The 21461-nt window shown below is 55.5% G+C and overlaps 1 protein-coding gene across 3 annotated transcripts in view; it reads left to right on the top strand.

The window, feature by feature from the left end:
• Nucleotides 1-20033, top strand: part of CDC42EP4 (CDC42 effector protein 4) — a 21034-nt gene extending 1001 nt beyond the window's left edge. Inside the window, exons 1-2 of one of the 3 annotated variants that reach the window (XM_029928810.1) lie at nt 123-246; nt 17251-20033. In XM_029928810.1, the coding sequence (XP_029784670.1) occupies nt 17356-18426 (1071 nt within the window). In that variant the 5' untranslated portion in view covers nt 123-246; nt 17251-17355 and the 3' untranslated portion in view covers nt 18427-20033. Of the gene's footprint in view, nt 1-122; nt 247-15762; nt 15913-17250 lie in introns of those variants that run through there. The other 2 variants (XM_029928811.1, XM_029928809.1) reach the window with 2 other exon arrangements.
• The last annotated feature ends 1428 nt before the right edge of the window (nt 20034-21461 follow it).

Raw genomic sequence — 21461 nt, 5'->3', positions numbered from 1 at the left:
GTGGCCCTGGCAGGGGGCCCCGCGCGGGATCAGCGCGCCGGGTGCGCCCGGGGCAGAGCGCTCCTGGCGTGGCTGCCGGCCGCGAACGGTCGGTTAATGATTTAATCACCCGCTTGGGGCGGTGGAGCTGCTGTCGGCCGTCTCTGGCTCCGCCCCCTCCCTGCAGCGCCCCCAGCCGGGGGTACAAAACTGCCCCTGCCCCCGGTGCGTCCTCCACCAGCTGCCCTGCGGGCCGGGCCGCCGCCGGTGAGTGTCCGACCGGGAGAGCCGAGCGGGAACCGGGAGCCGGGGCTGGAGGGCTGCGGCTGGGCGGGCTTCCTAGGAGAGGGCTGAGCTGGAGCCGGAGGGGGGGGGGCTGGGGGAGGGGTGCTTTCTGTTAACTCAAACCAGATTCCTGGTGTTTCCCGTAGAGATCCTGCAGCTTGGGCTTTGGAAGTTTTCTTTCTCTCCCTGGGAGAATGGAGGGGAAATTCAATGCTTTTTCTTTTCTGTTCACCCTTTGCAATCTGACTGGCTCCCACGCCCTCAGCTGTCTCCTCGGCTCCTATTCTTTGCCCGTGGGTATCTGAGCAGTTGAATGGGGAAAGGGTCCCCGAGCTGCTGAAGCCGCCTGCCTCTTCTCTAGAGGGTGCTCGCGCTGGAGGGATGATCTCCGTCATCCTTAACCCCAGCAGCCATCTGGACCGAGAAAGCTTTCCCCGTGCAGCCGCGTAAACAATGAGGGGCCCAGTTACAGGAGGGCCACCCGCAATGCAACTTCGTCGAACAGTCTGGGTTTCTAATAACTCCCCGCCGCCTCCGCCCCCTTTCTGAGGCTGGGGTGGAGGAGGGGACCACCAGCAGGATGGACTGAATTTTAAGAGAACAAAGGGCACAAAGGAAGGGGGAACTGAGCTGTGGATTTTCCCCAGAAATGGGGAGTTTTCTGGACGCGGGCTGGGCCCATCCAGGCCTCTAGGTGGCTCCAAGGCTCCCGGAGCAATAATGGGGCATCCGCGGGAGTGTGGTGAGGCTCCTTCCCCCGGAGGTAGCTAGGAGCCTGCCAGGAGCCTGCCAGGAGTGTGGGGGTGGCATGGGGCTCCACCTCTTATCAGCTGCGTGTGTGAGCTGCCCATGTGACCAACTGGTGTGGTTTATCTCCTCCAAATGTGGACTTTGGCCATCACTCTTGGAGGACAGCTGCTCCTTCCCAGCACAGGGGCTTCTCCGTGAACCTTGGCAGAGATCCCCAGTGGGGTCTGGGCTTCCCAGGGGTCCTGGTGACCCACCCAGGGACTGGGAGCGGGCTGGTGTGATCAAGTGGGTCTGCTCCCAAGAGGCGACGGCTTGGGGTGAGTCCCAACCCCTCTGATGTCCCCCTGAGCTCACAGCCCCCGTTAAACTGCTTAGCTCCGGCCTCTACTTGGAACATTCTTTCCTCCATCTGGGGTTTCTGCCTTTTCCTCCCTTGACCCCCCCCCTTTCCCTTCATTACTGTCTTACACATGCCCACCCACTGATGGCTTATTCCAAGAGGAGGTGTGAACCCAGAGCTCCTATCCAGCTGCCTCTAGGAGACTGAGTGTCCAGGGAGCCCCAAGCAAATGAGAGCCTTATCTACAAAGTGGGGCTGGGGGGGATTCCTCGCCCCCTCCCTCCAACAGATGTTGACCTGGGAGAGGAATCTCAGACCCTCTTGACAAGTCAGGCGCTTTCCCAGCCCGGCCTCTGATTGGCTCTGGTTCAGGGGTTCTAAACCCCTCCCCCTTTGGAGTGGTTGATTGATGTCTGTGACCAGGACTGGCTGTGCCCAGGTGTGGCCGGCAAGGGGTTTGATATTGGCCAGGCTTCCTTGTCTCTTTTCCTCTCTCTCTCTCTCTCTCTCTCTCTCACCCACTCTCTGTAATCCGTCTCTCACCCCTTCTCTGGTTTGGGAGTAGAGCGCTGAAGATTGGTGCCTGTCTCCCAGCTTCTCTTGCCCTAGGTGGGGAGGGCAGAGTCTGTCCCTTGGAGGAACAGGATCTGTCTGGGTTGATGCAAGAGATAAGGCTTAGGGGCGGAGGGACTGGGGTTATGCAATCTTGCCCTGGAAGCTCAGAGAGGGCTGGCCCCAGCTTGGGTCTCTGACCTTTGCCCTGCAGCCTTATCCTCAACCTTGGGAAAAAGAAGCAAACATGGGGGTCAGCCTGCTGAGGGTCCTGGAGGGCCTGCTCTAGCAAAGGCTTCTGGGTGGGAGGCTCAGGGGAAGACAGACCCATGCCAACCAGTCTCTGGAGGAACTGGATGGTCACGCCTGGAGGGACGCGTGCATGCGTGTGGGTGGGCGTGTGGTCGGGATGTGGTCCTTTGCTCGCAGTGTATTGCGAAGGAAGTGGAAGCTCTTTAGTTTCCCACATTCCCACTCAGTGTGTCCTCGAAACTCTGGTTGAAAATACGCCTCTTGTGGAGCCTCGGGCTTCCTTCCAGAAACATACATAAGAGTCTCCCCCAGGCACTGCCAGCTTGCAGCTCGGGGCTCCCTGCCAGGCTGGCATCCAGACCCTCCTTCTTCCAGGCACAGAGGCACCATTGCACCTCCCAAGCTGGGGAAGGCTCTCCCTTTGGGGGGTCACGCAAGGGCAGTGAGGGACACATTCGTGAAGGAAGGCTTCCACAGAGACTGAGCTGCCCTGCTGGCATCCCCACCCCCCCCCAACCTTCATCCAAGGAGCCGGGGCATCTGAAAGGCAGCAGTTCCAGGGCAAGAAATACCCCGGGTGTGTCCTCAGGGACGGCATCTCGCTCGGCCAGGTCTGCTCAGGACCTGCGCCCGTGCTGTGCACGGGGTGACCGAGTGTGGGCTGCACACCCCAGCTTCCAGATCTTCCCAGGGTAACCACGGAAGCTGGGCTCTGTGCTCTGTCTTCTGTTCCCTGCCCCTCCTTTGTCTGTACCCCCAGGGGCCACTCCCTGCAGCCCTTCTTTATTCCTTAGAATATCGCCCTTGACCCTGAAGTATTAAAAGGCGACTAGTGCCTTTGGCTGGGAGAACACACAAGGAGCCTTCTCCGGGCTCCAGGACAGCTCCTACACCTGTGAGAGTTGGATGAGGTCCAAAGAACCAGGTAGTATTTTATTGGGGGTGGAGCGTGTGGAGGTTTTGTGCATTATTTGTTGCTGGTACGCACCGGGCCCCAGATTCCTCGGTGTCCGGCCCTTGTCCCAGAGAGGAATGGCCGGCCTTTCTTTTATCCCGCCTTCGCCTCACCCCCCACCCCCTATCAGGCTGAAATCGGCAAGAGTTTAAGTCTTGTCCAACAGAAGCCAGGCTCTTCCAACGTGTTGTGAAAGGTCAGGAAGGTAGGAAGTCAGGTGGGCAGAGAAGCCAAGTCTTGGGTGGCTTGACCCACAGCAAGTGGGGACTGCAGTCTATCCCCAGGCTTCAGAAGCTTGGAGGATTCCCTCCCTCTGCAACACTTCATCCTGGGGGCGCGTGCGCGCGCGCACGCACACACACACACACACACACACACACACACACACACCGTCCCCAAGGACTTGAAAAGGGTCAGCTCTGGAGCCTTTTGGATTGGGTATCATCAGGTGACGCCGGAGGTACATCTCTTTGAATGTGGCCAGAGTGTCGCTGGGGATGCTGGGATTTTCCTCTTACCTTTCAAGGCATGGGCACAGGCATCCACTGAGAGAGACAGAGAGAGAGCGAGAGCACGAGAGCCCGTTACAGCATCCTCATAGCAAATAATGTGAATGCTCACCTGTTTTGTTGCGCTGAGGGTTTTGCTTATATGAGCTTATTTAACCCTTCCACTAACGCTAGGAAGTACATAATGGTGCCAATCTCTCTGAAAGCGTGCGAGGAAACTGAGGCACATGTCACGTGCCCTGCTCAGCTCGGTCAGGCCACAGTGGGGAGTCTGGTTGCAGGGCCCATGCTCTTCACCTCCACCCTGCGTGGTCCAGCAGGACCAGGACAGAGACTTGCCAGCCTGCTCTGGAGTGAGTCCAGATCCACCCTCTGGAGAGCCTTGAGTGTCTTTTGATCCCCCCTCCTCGGCTGAGCTCTGGACTCTCAGGAGAACGGAAGCAAGCGAAACCCAACAGGGCCTGGCAGATCTGATTTCAAGCCCAGTGGCTCCTTTGTGGGGCACGGGGCTGGGGGGGGGCATCAGGGCCACTCCCAGGTGCTCAGGCAGTGGGGTCCCCAGCAGGTGCCTCGTCCTGCCCTCTGGGCTCTGCCCCTGTGATGGCAGCGCCGCTGGCGTCCCACCTCAGACCGAGGAGAAACACAAGTTTCCAGGAAGAGTGCTGCAAACAAGCAAAGTTACCGAAAATCCTGGAGTCACTGGGCTCTTCTTGACTCTGACTTTTTGATTCCTGAGTGGCTTCCTGGCTTCCCCTCAGGTCCCAGGGCACGCCTTCCCTTTCTTTCCCGGAGCTGTTTGAACTCCCAGGTGGGGAGGGGGCTTTCTCCTTCCCCCTCCCACTTGCCTCCTTCTCCTGGCCTGGGGAGCACACGGTGCTGGGATCAGGGAGGAGGTGGATATAGAGACAAAGGTGAAGGAGCCTAGTGGGGAGAATGGCGGGGTCCCAGCAGGGAGGCGCTGCGTCTGTATTTCCCAGGACTTATCTGTACTTTTCCCTGGGATGCTGGCGAATGGAGCGCCCAGAGTGGGAATATTTTAACCCGGAATTCTATGTAAAACTGCATATCCTGTGGGTGTGCATGCATCCAGAACCTTCAGAGCTGAGAGGCTGGGGCCCCAGCAGTACTCAGGACCCTCCCCTGTACACCTGACGGTGGGGTGGAGAAAAGCCCGGGGCTCAGAACCAGGCGGGCCCTGAGACTCTTCTCGGAGCCCTGGCCTTAGCAGGTACATGACTTGGTGAAGCATTGGTGTCAATTAGCATCAGTTTTCTTATCTGCAAGATGGGGATGATTATATGTCCCTGGGATGGGGCGGGGGGTGTGCGGAGAATACATGACAGTTTTAGTAATTGTTTGGTTATTTTAAAAAAGGGCAGTTTAGTGAAGGCAAAGCAGCTGCTTGGTGCAGAGTAAAAGTTCAGTGAAGGTGAGTTCGCTTTCACACACTTCCTGCAACCCGTTGCCCACCTGAGACCCCCAGGTAAGGGGCTCGGGTGGCACGTCCCAGAAGGGGGTCCTCAGCCCCAGCCGTAGAGCCCACACTGTTCCCCTGCAGTTCTCTCCAGGACAAGGCTGGACAGCTGCTCCTGCATTTTCCAGCAATCAGAGGGTAGATTTTCGAAACTATAGCGTGTTTGCCCTCCTACAACTCAGCCTGGCTGAGTTACTGGCTTCATTTTCTTCTAAGTTGTAAGAACCGTTAAATTCCCTGAAAGGAATGGTAATTTGAGAATGTCTGAATCCAGCAGTGAGCATCCTGCATGATCCGTGGAGATCCTTCCAGAACGGCAGTAGAGGTACCGTGACAGCCGCGTACATGATTGTCAGTTTTCCAGGAGGCACAGTGTAAAAAAACTAAAGACGGGGCACCTCGTTGGCTCAGTCGGTTGAGCGTCCAACTTCGGTTCAGGTCACGATCTCGCGGTCCATGAGTTCGAGCCCCGCGTCAGGCTCTGTGCTGACAGCTTGGAGCCTTGAGCCTACTGTGGATTCTGTGTCTCCCTCTTTCTCTCTGCCACTCTTCCACTCATGCTCTGTCTCTCTCTGTCTCTCAAAAAATAGATGTTTAAAAACTTTTTGAAAACTAAAGACAGGTGGAATTAATTTTCATGTTTTAAGCCAGTTTATATATCCAAAAAGTATCGCTCCACCACATGATCATAAAAAATGAAGACATTTTACGTTACTGTATCGTACAAAGTCTTCAAAATCCAGTGTGTATTTTATGCCTGTGGTTCATCTTCATTTGGGTGCTAAATTTCAGAAATTCTTCATTTGAATTTGAATTTCCTAAAATTTAGGGTTGAAAAAGTAGATCTGTATACTCAAGTATGTTTTAAACAGCACTTGAGTTTTCCAAGAACTGTATCAAGGGTCCGTTTTCAAGTTTAAATATTTAAAGTAAAGAATTGAGTCCCTTAGTTCCACCAGCCACGTTTCAAGCACTCAGCCGCCCTGTGTGGCTAGAGCTACTGTTTTGGATGCCCGCGGTTTAGAATATTCCTGTAAGAGCCAGGAAGAGCGGTGCTTCATGTCAGCAGTATTATTCAACATTATACTGGCCAGTGGAGTGGGCATAGCAAGATACGAAGAAGGAATGGAGGAGGCAGAATTCTCAGTTGCAAATGATAAGCTTGTCTATACAAGGCCCAAAAGATTCAACCATAACGTTGATTCGAGCGTGCAGGACAGTGCAATTTAGCAGGGTGGACATTCAGTGTATATAAATTAAAAATAAATGACTGTAGTGTCCCCGGTTAGCAGCTGTAACAGTCAGAAAATACAGCTACGTGAAAGGGGGAGGAGCAGAATCCACTCACGACAAGAGGTCACAAAATGACCTGGGATAAACCCAGGGAACGTGCATCACTTATTCCATTTAATAAAGGGGATTATCCAAAACGTTTGAATAAATGGCTACCAGGATTTGATATGTGATAGAGTCCGTTCTTCCCAAGTTCATTTCTTGTGTCCTTTCAAGTCTAACATAATCCCACTAGGGTTTCTTTTGGGACTTTCTGTTTTTAAAGTCTGTCCTGGGGTGCCTGGGTGGCTCAGTGGGTTAAGCGTCCGGCTTCGGCTCAGGTCAGATCTCATGGTTCGTGGGTTCGAGCCCCGCATCGGGCTCTGTGCTGACAGCTCGCTCAGAGCCTGGAGCCTGTTTCAGATTCTGTATCTCCCTTTCTCTCTGACCCTCCCCTGCTCGCACTGTCTCTTTCTGTCTCTCAAAAATAAATAAAAAACATTAAAAAAAAATTTAAAGTCTGTCCGGGAAAGGAACCACATTAGAAAAAAAAAAAATGCAAGGAAATTTTAGGGGAAAAAAATTAAAGTAGGAATATTGCCCTATTAGGTACTCAAACATGTTTCAAGAAGCGCAGTGTAGCCCTGGTTTAGGAGTCAGCAGACCAGCAAACCAAAAGGCCAAGCTCCGAGATAGCTTGCAAAGAGCGTAATAATCTGATGAAGGTCACTTTAGTGCCTTACACCACATTTTATTTTATAATAATCTGGTAAGAAACCAGTAACATACTTACAACATTGTTGTATTTTCATTGTTTTTCTATTTTAAATAACCCACAATTTTATAAGCCATGGGCATCTTTACTCTGTTGTATTTCCTTCCAGTATTTTCCTCTCTGAGTAGTTGCTCATTATTATATTATTACCTGGTAGTTTTAGAGGAGGTGGTTATTCTCATAAACTGAAAAGTGGGGAAGGTCTTTTCTTTATAGTGTGAAAGCCGGAAACTACGACACAGACTTGGCTGTGTAAAGATGAATGAGTCCTCTATGGAAAAAGAAGACAAGTCGTCCAGTTGCAAATAGGTTTATGATAAACTTGCAGAAATATTTGCAAAATAGGATGGCAAGAAAATTTTAACTGCTTTAATTTTTTTTATGTTTTTTATTTATTTTTGAGAGACAGAGACAGCATGAGCAGGAGAGGGTCAGAGAGAGAGGGAGGTACAGAATCCAAAGACAATCTCCAGGCTCTGAGCTAGCTGTCAGAATAAAGCCCGACGCGGGGCTCGAACCCACGAACCATGAGATCATAATCTGAGCTGAAGCCGAACGCTCAACTGACTGAGCCACCCAGGCACCCCTTAACTGCTTTAATATTTGAAAAACTCCTATACAAATCCGTTGGAAAAGGTGAAGCCCCCTTCCCGGAGAACTGGCCAAAGGCTTTACCAAGCAATTCCCAGGACAAAGATAAAGAAGCAGATGATGTACTTTTTAAGTGCCCGCCCTCCCTCATTTAAGGAGATACACGTGACAAGTTTGTGAGTGTGCGGATTGTTGGGATTTTGTTGTTTCCAATGAAAGGAGATAACAGCATCTGGTATCAGACACTATATTCCTGTGTTGGTAGGACTACAACTTGGTGTAGAACCTCCTAGAAAACAAGTTCACAATAAGAAACAAAAGTAATTTATCTTTCTTTTCCTCCGGAAATAAAGATTGGTGCAAATTTAGCCAGGAGGATTTTTGTTACAGAGTTGGGATAAAATAGAAACAACCTAGCATTCGTTAGTGGCCGCTGGATGTAAAATTTAGGAATTTAGTACTTAATTTCAAATAACGCAGACGTTATTTATGAACACGTAAACATCTTCCCCCAAATGTGAACAATGGTTGGCTTTATTTATGTACCTGCAGCGGAAAGGGGGAAATGCCTCCATCCGCTCTAGTCTGTAGAAGCGGTTTGCGAGTTTCATATTTCATTTCCATTTTGAATAACTATTTTTTTATTATTTATTTTTAAGAGAGAGACAGAGAATAAGAAGGGAGAGGCAGAAAGAGAGAGGGAGACACAGAATCCAAAGCAGGCTCCAGGCCCTGAGCCGTCAGCACAGAGCCTGACACGGGGCTCAAACCCATGAACTGTGAGATTGTGACCTGAGCCGATGTCAGGGACGCTTAACTGACTGAGCCACCCAGGCACCCCAGTAACTATATTTTATAAAGTGAAAAAGAGTTAGGTGAAATTAACATTATTTAACCCAATATATTCAAAATATTCTCATTTTAACACATAGCCCATAGAAAAATAGAATGAGCTGTTTTACATCCTGAAGTCCATTGTCTGTTTTACCCCCTAGCGCGTGTGGATTCGGACTCCCCACGTTTCAGGTGCTCTGTAGCCACGTAAGGCGTGTGCTGCCACGTTGGACAGCGTAGCTGTGAATTATTTAATAACCCCTAGAGAGGCGGCAGAAGGCAGGAGTCACTGAGAAGTTCTGGTGTGGGGTTTATGGAGTTCTCCCCATGAACCCTGCTCTGGGCAAGAGGCTAGCGGCCTCATTAGCTGGGCCGGGCTCACCCCGCTCCCCACTTCCCCAGCCAGGAAACCTGGGGAACGTGCACAGGTCACTTCCATCTCTGAGAAGCCAGTTTTGAAACTGGGGTGGTGTGCAGTTTCGCTTTCTTCTAAGAAGCAGGAAATGGGATCTGCCCACGCGTGGCTGGGCAGTGGCACCCCTGGGCCAGGGAGCCTGGTCTGGATGGGCACGCAGGCAGGCAGGGGTGGTGGGGCAAATACAGGGCTCCCAGCTTGGGAGGTTTTAGGGAGAGAACTTGGGTTCTGGTCTTCCTTCTCGTCACCTGGAACCACTGGAAAACACAAGAGTGGGCCTTGTGCTGCCCCCCCCAGCCCCCCGCTGCTAACCACGCCAGGGGGGGTCCTGGCTCCTGCTTCGGGGTGGCCCCCCCAACCTCTCCCCTCCCAGGGAGACAGAACATGGGGAGGTTCCTCCGAGGAGGGAGCTGGAATGCGATCCTGAGTAGGGAAGAACTCATTTGAGCCAGCCCTGAGAGCAGATCTCTGACGGAGTGGGTCCAAGTGAGTCTTGGTTCCAAGGGTCTTGGAGAAGCAGCCTCCCCTGCCATCCTACCCACCCCCCGTCTTCCACGGGCACATTTTCCTCTGGGGACATCTGATGAGGCCAGGAGGCAACACCTTGTACAGAAAACCGTGGGCCCAAGGTCCGCCAGAAGTGGGCGGAAGTCACTATTTAAGTAGCTGTGAGAGTGAACTCATGCCATCTGAGCCTCAGTTTCTCTTTCTGTAAAATGGGAGGCAGTCTTGACACCCTCCTTGCAGGGTGAGGGGCACAAGTGCCTCATCTCCTAGTACAGTGCCTGGGATGCGGCAGATACCGGACACAGTCATTTCGACAGTATTGCTGTCTCCGCACGTGGCTGGGTGGTCGGCCAGTCGTAGGGAGCACCGGAGTGCTGGGTGCCCTGTGGGACCCCAGCCTCTTCTCCGCTCCCGTGCAGCCACCAGAAGCGCTGAGCTGGGGCTGTAGAAGCCGCAGAAGCAGAACTTTCACCTGCACGGGTGTCTCGGAGAGCATTCCACTGTGGGGTCACCTGTGTGGGAGGCTGGCCTCCAACTTGGAGCTTTAGTGACACTGGAAATTGGCCAGTCTCCGGTGACGTGCAGGGGGGGTGATTGTTATCTTTCGTCTCCTCCTCAGTTGAAGAGGCTCAGGCATCAGGAAGCAGCTGCTGGGGAGCGAGCTCTTTCGGGGGGGAGTCCTAATCTCCATGTGTCCCCTGATGCCAGGCTGCTAGAGATCGCCCACTCTCCCCTCCCTCATAACTTCGAATATGACCTGTCCGTCCGCCTTGGGACGGGGAAGGAGGGAAAGAACAGACCTCCTCGGGAGATTTTGGCCCAGAGAGAGTGGACCGGAGACCCACCCAGCTCGGTGCCCAGACTGTTTGAAGCTGGTTTTGAAATTGATGTCTTTTCCTTAATAAGCCTTTGATGCTTTGAGACATTTATTATTATTATTATTATAAGACAGTATTACCTCATGAAAGGAAAATAAAAAATTGCCTGCTTTCCATTGGAGCCTAACGTGACTCCTCAGTGTCTCTGTGTGCCCTTTAAGCCCGTATCCATGTAGATGTGGGATCGCTGTGTTGTGCGAACAGCCTGAGCCCTGCCCGTTTTCTCCTTCCCTGTGTCCATGCGTTTTGGCAGACACCTGTTGCATGGCCTTCGCATGTTAATCAGTTGAGTTCATAGTGCCTCGTCCTCACACCCCTTTCCTTATTCCCGGCGGTAGGTTGTTTCCAGCCTTTCCCGATTGTAAATAAGGCTTCTGTGAATATCTGCGTGTGTGACTTTTCCTGCTTTGAAATCATTCCACAGGGTAGTTGCTAAGTCATAATCATTCTAAAGCCATTATTTAAAGAAACGGCCTTAGTTGGCACTGTCCCCAAGACCACACTTGGGCTGGTCCCTTAATGTGTCCCTCAAGTCCCTTAATGTGGCTGCACCATCTCTGAGAGTATGGGCACTCCATACCCAAGGATTTTAAGGAGATTTTTGACACGGATATGCGAGCGGTTAAGGAGTGGGTAATGGTGATAGTTCAGGTTCCCATCCTGGGCTTTTTTGCGGGGAAGGGGTGGTGTTCAGGCTCAGATTATTTTAAGACCGTGCTGCTTAATCTCCTGGTGCAAACAGCACACTTTCAAAGACAGGGGCTGGGGTGCCTGGGTGGCTCAGTCGGTTGAGCATCTGGCTTCAGCTCAGATCATGATCTCACGGTTCGTGGGTTCGAGTCCCACATTGGGCTCTGTGCTGACAGCTAGCTCAGAGCCTGGAATCTGTCTTCAGATGCTGTGTCTCCCTCTTTCTCTGATCCTCTCCTGCTCAGGCTGTCTCTCTCTCTCTCTCTCTCAAAAGATAAATAAAACATTTTTTAAAAAAAGATGAGGGCTTTTCACAGTGAGCATGAAGGAAGTAAAAGATTCCAGCTAGTTCTAAAGTCAGCTAAAATAACCCCGCCCCCCACCATGGTTCCTCCTGTCTTACGTAAGGATGTGGATCAAAGCAAGGATGTGGATCAAAGCGTCCACGGGTCTGTTCATTCACTGAGCGGCCTGTCCCACTGTTGGAGTTAAACTGCCTTCTGCCTTCGCTGGGACTCCTTATCGTTCAGGATAAGGCTGCCCGAATGTTCCAGAAGGCACCGGATCTCTCTCTGGCCACAAAAGCCAGAGCTAGCCTTCTTAGGGAGAGGAGTGGTCGTGTTACCCTGAGCTTCTTGCACAAGGTCCTTCCGTGTGCTGCTCCGGTTGGCAGGGGCTCCCCTGGGAATGCCTCCCCTCTTTGGGCAAAGTGTGGTTCTTCCTAGTGGTGGAGTGTGGGCTGCCCCCTGGGAGAAGGGTCCGTAGCCCAACAGGTGAGACCTGCTGGGGGGGAAAGGCCTCTGGGGCTTGCTTCCTCTCTTCCCAGCTCTGGGCCCTCAGCAGCTCCTGGTGTCACCACCTCCAAACCATGCCCTGGATGTGCGCCCCTCGGCCCATCTCCGTACCCGCATCCGCCTCCTGGCCCACGTCGTCTCTGCCCTGAGCTCCTGCTACACCAGCCGTCGTGTGAACCTCCACATGCACCAAGCATGCGCTGCTTTGGGAGCTGCCATTGGTTTCCTTTCGTGCCTAGAATGCCGTCCAGACGCCTCCCTGGTCTTCCGGGGGCGGTGGGACTAGGCGACCTGGCCCTGGGCCCCTGGATTTCCTTTCTGTTCCTCAAACTCCCCAGGCTTCTTTCCACCTCTGGGCATTTGCATATGCTGTCGCCTCCCCGGATTGCTCTTGACCTGCCTGGGTCCTTTCCATCATTCAGTTCTCAGCTCGCAGGGCGCCTTCCTCAGAGGGGTCTCCCCTGGGCCCGTGACACCCACACCTGCCCCCCTTCTCAGACGCCAAGCACTATGAGAGACTGTCCTACTTGGGCGCACCGGCACTGTTCCCCGCCCACCCGTACTCAGTACAGAGCTGCCCCCGGGAAGGCAGGGGCTTATCCGCCTTGTGATTTCCACTGTGTCATCTTCAGAGTCTAGACTGGAAAACCGGTGGATGTGAATGAATGAATGAATGAATGAATGAGTGAGTGAATAAATGAGGCCCCCTGTCGCTATTCGAAGCCACGCCTGAGGTGGCCTTTCACCAGGTATCCCCTTCCGTTCTGCCGCGCTGCTTGGGGCTGGCGTTGGATGGATGTCAGGAGCTGATGGAGAGGCGGCTACAGATGGCAATGACCATGCAGGGGGCGTAGAAGCACGTGTACTCTGAAGCAGGGTGGGCCAAGGGGCAGCTGCCAGAGTGGGAGAGAGAGCCACCCCAGGAGAGCCTGCTTGGGTGTCGGGAGCGCACTTGGCCAGCCCGTCCTTCTGTGGGTCTGGACTGGCTGATCTGGGAGGCCAGTGCTCTGTGTGCAGCGTGCTGGGGGGATGGGTGAGGGGTCCAGGCAGGCACTGTCCTCCTGGGTCCCCGAAGCAGAGCTGAGCTGAGAGTGTGGTTTGTGTAAACCAACCCGGGCCCGGCCTTCCAGGGAGGACTCGCCGCTCCTGCCTTAAAGGAATATTCTGGGGATGGTGGGCTGAGGGTAGAGGAATCTAGTTCCGTCGGAGGCCGGGGAGAGCGGGGAGTTCCTGCTCCATTTTCCTTTGCCGTGGCAGGAAAGTGGAATTGTGGGTGGCAGGAAAGTGGAATTATGGATTCCGGGGTGGGGTGGGGTGCCCCGCCCAGGGCAGGCTATGGGGAGTGGCCGCCCTGTCATCAGGCAGCCTATTTTAGCCACTTCCCCCAGAGCTGAGTCATGGCACTTAGCAACACCCACTGCCAAAGACACAGCTCTCTTTGGCAGGACCCCCTTCCTGGTGGGCGTTCAGGCCTCCTGACCTGCCCCTTCCCCCCCAGGACTGGCCCGGTCCACCTGCTCACCCTTACCCTCCGTATTCCATCTCCTCACCCCTACATCGTTCTCTGCTCAAAGCTTTGGGTTCTCACCAGCCCTGAAGCGTGGCCCATCTAGTCTGAGTTCTAGGACCTTGGCCCAGTCCCAGGCCTGCTGGGCAGCGGGACGCTAGGTGACCCCACAGAGGCCCCCCAGCTCTCTCAAGACTCTTTCATGCTGTGCACTGGAGGGAAGGTTTGGTTTTTTTATAAGCCAGAAAGCCTCATTCCCACCCCCAGGGAGCAAGACTATAAGTAACCCATAGCACTGGCCAGACTTTCACTTTCTTTCTGGGGCTGTAGGGCCGAGCAGGGTGCTGGGGCCCCGGACCTGGCCTGTGGATTGCCTACTGGCCATTCTTACCCGTTTTTTAGTTTTACCCTCCCATATGGAAGTGGGGGCTGGTGGGCAATGGGACCCTCCTGTCCTGTAGTCTTGGTGTCCAGAATGCCAGGTCCCTGTGAGTGGCCGCAGGCCTCTTCATGGGTTCTGCTGAGACTTTGGCAGTTGAGTCTGTGGTTCCCCTTTCTCTGTGTGGAGCATTTCCCGTGGGGGAAGCCACAGCGCTCAAAGTTGCTTCCTGGGTCCAGGGATTCCTACTGTTACATTGAAACCCTGAATCCTGGAAGTTCATGTCTTACGTTCCCACAATTTTATGGGAACCTGCCCTGCCTCCCAACCACCGGCCCACCCCCCTTTCTTGTTGTTGTTTATCTGGTAAATAGTATAAGCTTTAGTTTCGTAGCTGGTAGCTATGTTCTCAACCTGGGGCAATTTTGTGCCCCCCTCCAGGGCACATTTGGTATGTCTGGAGACATTTTGGTTGTCACCCCTGGGGAAGGATGCTATGGGATTTAGTGGGTAGAGGCAAGGAGGGGATTAAACATCCTATCGTGTGCAGGAGGGCCCGAACCACAAAGGAATTACCTGCTTCCAAGGGTCGACACTCTAGGATCATTCAGGCACTTTCTTGAGGAAGCAGCCAGGCTCCTCTGTTTTCTGGACTCTCTTGGTCCAGAAGCAGGGAGGGGTGTTCAAGTGGGAAAGGTAACTGGTGAAGGATGCTACCCACCAAAGGCCAGAGAAAAGTCTGGAGCGGAGTAGACAGAGCACTGGACCAGGAGCCCAGATTCTCACCCAGCTCTTTGAGATCCCAAGATTCTGTGACTACAGGCAGGCATTTGAGTGCAGGCAGTTTGAAGACGTGAGCCTTTTCCATCCTTGCCTTGGTGTCCTGGGTGGGCAGCAAAAGCAGAGAGATCCTATGGTACCCAGAGTTCATTAGAAACCTGGTTTGATTTCCTTCTGTTCCTGACACGTCTGAGGCCAACCCCCGCCTCCCTTTCTCTTTTTTAGCCAAAGAGAGCTTTTCCCCCCAAAGATTCACCTAGGAGCCCATGACTGGCTGAGAAGGTCACATACGGTGACCCTCTCCTGGGTAGTGTGGCAAAGGGATAACCTGAGGCCAGTACTTTTTATGTAGCAAAAATGTGGCCCATGGGCCATATCTGGCCCACAACTTGTTTTTATATATAAAGTTTTATTGAGACACGGCCACACCCTTTGTTTACATGCCGTCTGCTGCTGCTTTCCTACTACAAAGAGAGTATCTTCCACAAAGCCAAACGTCTTTAGTCTCTGGTCCTTTATAGAAAATGCTGGCCAATCCTTGGTCTAGCTGTTGCGTGTCTGATCGTTTAGAGGTTAGATCCCAGGCCATGTGCAGGAGAAGAGGATTCAGGTTAGGGGAAGGGAGCGCCAACTCACGTGAGGGTTGGTGGGGAGAAGGAGAAGCAGGAGGAAGGAGAGAGTGAGGTGAGTGTGGTGAGAGTCCTCACCTGGCTCCGAGCCCAGCCCACATCACCTGTGCGGCAGGTCCGCCCCGGCGCCTGGCGCCCGCCTCCTGTCCTAGAGAACTTTGTTTGTGGAGTGACAACCCCATGACTGCCTGGGGCGGGGTTTGGGGGGGTGGCACTTGATAGTTGGGGAGCCATCAGACTGGGCACCAGCAGCCGGACAAGGACTGAGAATACTGTGGGGGTGTTTGGGGGACACAGAGGTCAGGCCAGTGTGGAACCCTGGAGTTGGCTGTAGGCGGAAGGGAAGCCAGCATTGCCCTTGGACTAGGAAGCAGAAAGGAGCGGGGGGGTGCCGGGACAGAGGTGTTGCCTTTCAACAGGTCTTTGAGGACCCTCTGCTAGATGGGATTCAGTGGGGAGTTAACCCATCAGAAGTCTCTGGAAGCTCGGGGTCCACTGGGCAATTACCGCCCAGCTGGCAGGAATAGAATGATGTGGGTGGACCCTCCCGGGAGAGGGGACATCCCAAGTGTCCGGAGGCCGGAGGAGCGGTGGCCGGAGAGGGTTTGCCTTGGCTAAAGACGGTTTCCCGAATGAAGTGACACCTCCGCCGAGCCCTGAAGGACATTGAGTGAGCCAGGTGACAGCGTGTGCCAGCAGGGACCCGCATGTGTCCAGTCCTGGAGTCCAGGAGCCAGAAGCTCAGGGCTAGGAAAGAGAGCAAAGGTAGGGGAGTGGCACGCGGTGGCCTGGAGGAAGGAGGGAGGCAAGGACGGGCCACCAGAGCCAGCAGTCTGCACCCGGGAGCCCTGCCTGGGTTTTGTTTTAGATACAAGGTATAGAATGGTCTGGAGAGGGACAGGAGGGGAAAAGGATCTGCTGGGCTGGTGTCGGGGGGCAGGTGGCATGCAGTGGCCCAGCGGGGGTGAGGGAGAAACCGACTGGACAGCCACAGATGGGGCTTGGCAGTGGCAAGAGTTGTCCCGTCACGAAGTCTTGTTGGCAAGACTTTGGCCAACACCGCCCCTTACCCTCCCTCCTTGTTAGATCCTGCACGTCTCCCCGCCCTGCTCAGCCCTGCATTGCTGAGTTTCGCCTTTGGGGCAGGTCCCCCCTGCCCCCGGGGGGAATATTTGGCTCCAACAGTGGACCTCAACTTGGTGCTTGGCAGGAGCAATATGGTGCGGGGTAGCTGGAGCTTTCAGACGCCCCCAGACTCTCCTGGGCTCCTCTCTGCTGATCTTCAGTTCCGATTAACTGTCCCCCGGGGTCTGCGGAACTTGGGGGCCAGGCCACCGAGTCCCAGCCCTCCTCCTACACCCCTAATGATTAAAGAGACGAGAAGGACCTTTTCTAGTCTTCACCCCTAAGAGACACAGGGTGAGTCGTCAGCAGAGAGCTTGGGCCCCACAGTAGAGAGGTCGCAGGCGGGATCCCTACGGGACACCCAGCAAGGACTGGAAGGCTGGAGAGCTGGCTCTGTGGGTCCCGGCAGCCCCGCCCCCGTTCTGATTCAGAAGGCGAGTCTGGCCGCCCACATACACAGAGAGATTGGACACTGTCTCTTTGGGGGCCGTCCTGTTCTCTCCCTCGTCAGAGCACCGTGACTCAGGTTGAGGTGTCCACTGACTTCACGGGGATTGAGGTCAGACAGCAGGAAGAACTTAAAGCATGTCTCCAGCCCAGTGGCCCGCAGAGAGTCCTGTCCTAGATCCTGTTTCCTAGACTGCCTGCACACCTCCACGTCCTTAAACGTGGTTGCGTTCACACTGGTTGCATCCTGGTTGGGGGAGATGCCGACCTTCAGAAGAAGGCTCATCTTCTGTCTGGTTCGGAGAAGTGTGTCCGTGGCTACCGGAACTCCGCCGGCTTTGCGGAAAGCGCTCCCCTAACCCGAGTGCCTGTGCGTGAAGAAACCGACAGAGCTATGCCACCAGTTGCTTATCTCCCAGTGTTTCATTTTGGTGGGAGAGCTGAGGTTTGGGCAGCAGCCCCTCTGTAGCTGGGCTCGGTGCCCTGCGGCCAGCCCGCATTAACCCTTTGCCTGCTGTTCTCTTCTTGCAGCCCTATGATCTCCTCCTTGTCACCCCCTATGCCTGCCGGACTTCAGATCTGACCCCCGACCTGCCTGCCGCCTTGGGAGTCCCCTCCCCAACCCCCACCGGCAAGATGCCCATCCTCAAGCAGCTGGTGTCCAGCTCGGTGCACTCCAAGCGCCGCTCCCGCGTGGACCTCACGGCTGAGATGATCAGTGCCCCCTTGGGCGACTTCCGGCACACCATGCATGTGGGCCGGGCCGGGGATGCCTTCGGGGACACGTCCTTCCTCAACAGCAAGGCTGGCGAGCTGGACGGCGAGTCCCTGGATGAGCAGGCCGCCTCCTCGTCCTCCAAACGCAGCCTCCTGTCCCGGAAGTTCCGGGGCAGCAAGCGGTCGCAGTCGGTGACCAGGGGGGACCGGGAGCAGAGGGACATGCTGGGCTCCCTGCGGGACTCGGCTCTGTTCGTCAAGAACGCCATGTCCCTGCCACAGCTGAACGAGAAGGAGGCCTCCGAGAAGGGCTCTGGCAAGCTGCCCAAGAGCCTGTCGTCCAGCCCCGTGAAGAAGGGGAGCGCCGGGGAGGACAGCCAGGAGGAGGCAGGTGAGGGGGACCTGGCGCCCCGGCGGAACGGGGCCACCGCCCCCCACTCCCCCGACCCCCTGCTCGACGAGCAGGCCTTCGGGGACCTGACGGAGCTGCCCGTGGTGCCCAAGGCCAGCCTGGGGCTCAAGCACGCCGAGTCCATCATGTCATTCCACATTGACCTGGGGCCGTCCATGCTGGGCGACGTCCTCAGCATCATGGACAAGGAGGAGTGGGAACTGGAGGAGGAGGGCGGCGGTTACCGTGATGACGGGGAGCCTGCAGGCAGCACCCTCCGAGCTCCCCCTGCAGTGGCGGCGGCGGCGGCCGTAGCATCAGTGGCCACTCCACGGGCGAGGCAGCAGGAAGGCGCCGCGGGCCGGGACCTGCCCCAGGACGAGGGCTGGGCAGTGGCCCCCAGCCCTGGCTCGGCCCGCAGCGAGGGCAGTCACACCACGAGGGACAGCAGCTCCCTGTCCAGCTGCACCTCGGGCGTCCTGGAGGAGCGCAGCCCTGCCTCACGGGGGCCTGACAGGGCCCGGGCCGCGCTGCCCCAGCAGCAGGACAAGGAGTTCTCCTTCATGGACGAGGAAGAGGAGGATGAGATCCGAGTGTGAGGGGCACCATGCAGGGGGCGCTGTCTCCTCCCTGCCCCCAGGCCACCACCCCCTTCCCTGCCTGGTCCCGTCCAGTACTGGGCAGCCAGGAGCCTGGCTTCCACCGCAGACCCTGGACGTCCCTGCCGCCCCTTCTCCTGGAACTGGGGCACTGGTGAGGCCGGGGCCCCGCTGGGGACATGGGGAGGTGGCATGGGTGCCAGGCTGCATGGTGCACCCAGCCCTCCTGGGCGCTGCAGGCCAGACTGGGTGCTTGCAGCAGGAACCGGTTCTCCCTTCCCACCCCGGCCTCAGACGGTGTCAGCCAAGTCCCCTCCTCCTGGGGCAGGTGCAGCAGGTCAGCCTGGGAGTGGCCCCGGTGCCTTGGCTAAGGACACTGGGCTCACCTTTCTTCTGCTGTGACCGGTGGCCATGTGGCAGGAGGAAGGTTGGCCCCCCGCAGGCCCCCCTACTCCCGGCCCCTGCACCGGAGCCTGGACCCCCTTGGAGCAAAGCTGGACCCAGTATGTGCACTAAACGCGGCCCCTTCCCGGGGAGGAGAACAGGATGGGGAATGACGGAAAGGAGGCCCTGGGGCTTCCTGAATTTTCTAAAAGGGGCCCTTCCGGGATAACACTAGGAACAGGCTGGGGGCTGGCTCAGCCTCTATCGATTTGTTCTTGTCCGGTTTAGATCCTTCCAGAGCCGTACCTGGAACAGCATTAGGTCTGCCACCAGACAGAAGATCAAATCCTTTTAGGAAACCTTTGTACTAAGTGCTTCCAGACTTTAGTTAGAACTGAATGGGGTGGGTGTCCATGTTTGTGTGTCCCTCCCCCCACCCCATGGCTATTAACAGTTGAAGGCAGCCAGTGTAGGAAATTTCTGGAAAGGATTTTTTTTTAAGTAATATATCATTCCTGTGGAGGGATAGAAGCTTTTTTGACTGGGTTACTCCCCCCACCCCCCCACACACACTACTTCCCCTTCCTACTTCAGGCCTTTCTGAACCTCTCTCCCCTACTTCTGAGGCCCCTAAGGGTATAGGGTTGCCAGATTTAGCAATAAAACAAAACAAAAGTAGAATGCAGGGATAAATTAGGATGCCGGGCATACAAAGGATCATTTTTTTTTTTTTTAGCATAAGTGTGCCCCACACCATGTTTGGAACATACTTACGCTAAAAAAATTGTTTGTTGTCCTCCAGAATCCCAGTTTTCACTCCGGCCCTGAAACCCTGCCCGAGGGGACTGACTGGGAGCGTGTGCCCCAGGGTTAACGGATGATTATTTTCCTGTCCTGGGAACAAGCTGACCCAACCTTCTCCTGTCCCCTTGTACCCAGTGGGGGGAGGGGCCGGGCCACCGGGTGTAGCCCCTCCCTCGCCTGCTTGTTGCCAGATCTTGATCCAGACAGTAACTTAGTTCCTGATTCCGGCGCCTTGTCAGTACCGTTTCCAGGAGTGTGGCTCCCACACAGGGGAGGCATCAGACGGGGCTGTGCAGCCCCCACCAGCAACCCTTGAGACCCATCCAAACAGTGGTCAGTTCCAGATTCTAAACTGTATATATTTTTTCATGGTATTGTTAAAACAGTGAGGAAACATTAAAAAAAAATGCGCAACGGCACACCTGTGTCTGTCTCTGCCTCTGGGGAGGGTTGCTGCAGGGTATTGGTAGGTAGGGGTGCAGACCGGGGGCCCTGGGGCTGCTGATGCTCCTGGGCACTCGGGGTCTGGGGTGGCTTTTCTCCCTGTCCCTTTGGGGCCCCGCCCCTCCTGCACTGCTCTTGGGTCCCTGGAGGGACAAGGCTCCTGTGCCCCTCTGCTGGGCAGGTCTTGGGGGCTTTGGGACTTTGGTCCCCCACCTGCCACTTACCAGTTGGGGACCTGTGGGCACTAAATCTCACTTACGTGCTTTATGCCTCCTTCCGCTCATCTGTGATACAGGAATCCTGCTCTCACAGGGCTGGGTGCCACGGTGTTTGCAAAGTTGTTACCAAACCTGGGGAGGCTGGGTTCCCCCAACCCCCGCGGGTGCCCACATGCCTGGGAGCGGTCACCGCCAGAACCCAGCAGGTGCAGAGGCTGGGAAAGAGCTGCCCTCCCTTCTTTCCTGGCCGTTTCCCATCTGCCCTGGAGAATGTTAGAGGCCACGTGTTCTCCATCCAGACTCGTGGCCTGTGAGAGGTGGACTCGTGTCCCCATTTTATGGAAGAAACGGGCATGGCCACCTTCCCCAAGTCACTAAGTAGTAGACTTGGGACATCATGGACTTAAAAGCCCTTTCACCTCGCTGCTCACAGGCTCTGGGAAGCTTTATTTCAGGAAGTGAGGTTGGGGGTGTGTCTGCCCTGGTTGGGGACCTGGAGACCCGCCTCCCTCCCCCCACTGCCCTGTCAGCCCAGGCAGCAGTGGAAAGCTCACACGTCCTCCTTTCCACGTGAGGGCCAGTGTGGCTGAGTTCCTGGAAACCTTGCCCCTCGCCTCAAGCATCCACAGAGAAATTTGGACTTGAGCTCACCCTCCCTGGGAAGCAATTAGAAGCGTAATAAAAATGTTGCACAGGCCCCTCGGCCCCAGAGGGGCTCATTCCCAGCTAATGAGGGACGTGGCCGAGGCTGGGAGTGTGGTGGCCCCCAGAGAGGGAGGGGGGAGGAGGTGGGGTCCCGGGAGGCCTGCAGAGAAAATGCTCCGTTCGCTGAGGCCCAGGGAGGTTCTGGAAGAGCACCTGCACGGAGCTGTGCATCCCAGACAACAGAAAGCCCCTGGACCTACCCAGAACCGCTCATCCTGGATCCTCGAGAGCCTGGAAGAAGCCAGCCCCCCTGAGACCACAGACCTGCCTATCGACTCTTGATCCGAAGGTGCCAACTGACCTTCAGGGGCCTTCAGAGAGACCCGGCTGGACTCACACCTTTAGGAACACGCATTCCAGGTGGGGGCCCAGGGGACGGACCCACCGGAGTATGGGATAACCAGGCAGAACCAGCCTGGCCACACCAGCTCTGATCTGTTTGCTGTGTGGCGTTAGGCCACTCATTTCCCTCTCTGAGTG

This window comes from Suricata suricatta, chromosome 17, assembly GCF_006229205.1.
Source record: "Suricata suricatta isolate VVHF042 chromosome 17, meerkat_22Aug2017_6uvM2_HiC, whole genome shotgun sequence".
NCBI lineage: Eukaryota > Metazoa > Chordata > Mammalia > Carnivora > Herpestidae > Suricata > Suricata suricatta.
The sequence above is the reverse complement of the archived record's forward strand: the minus strand, read 5'-3'. Positions and strand labels throughout refer to the sequence as shown.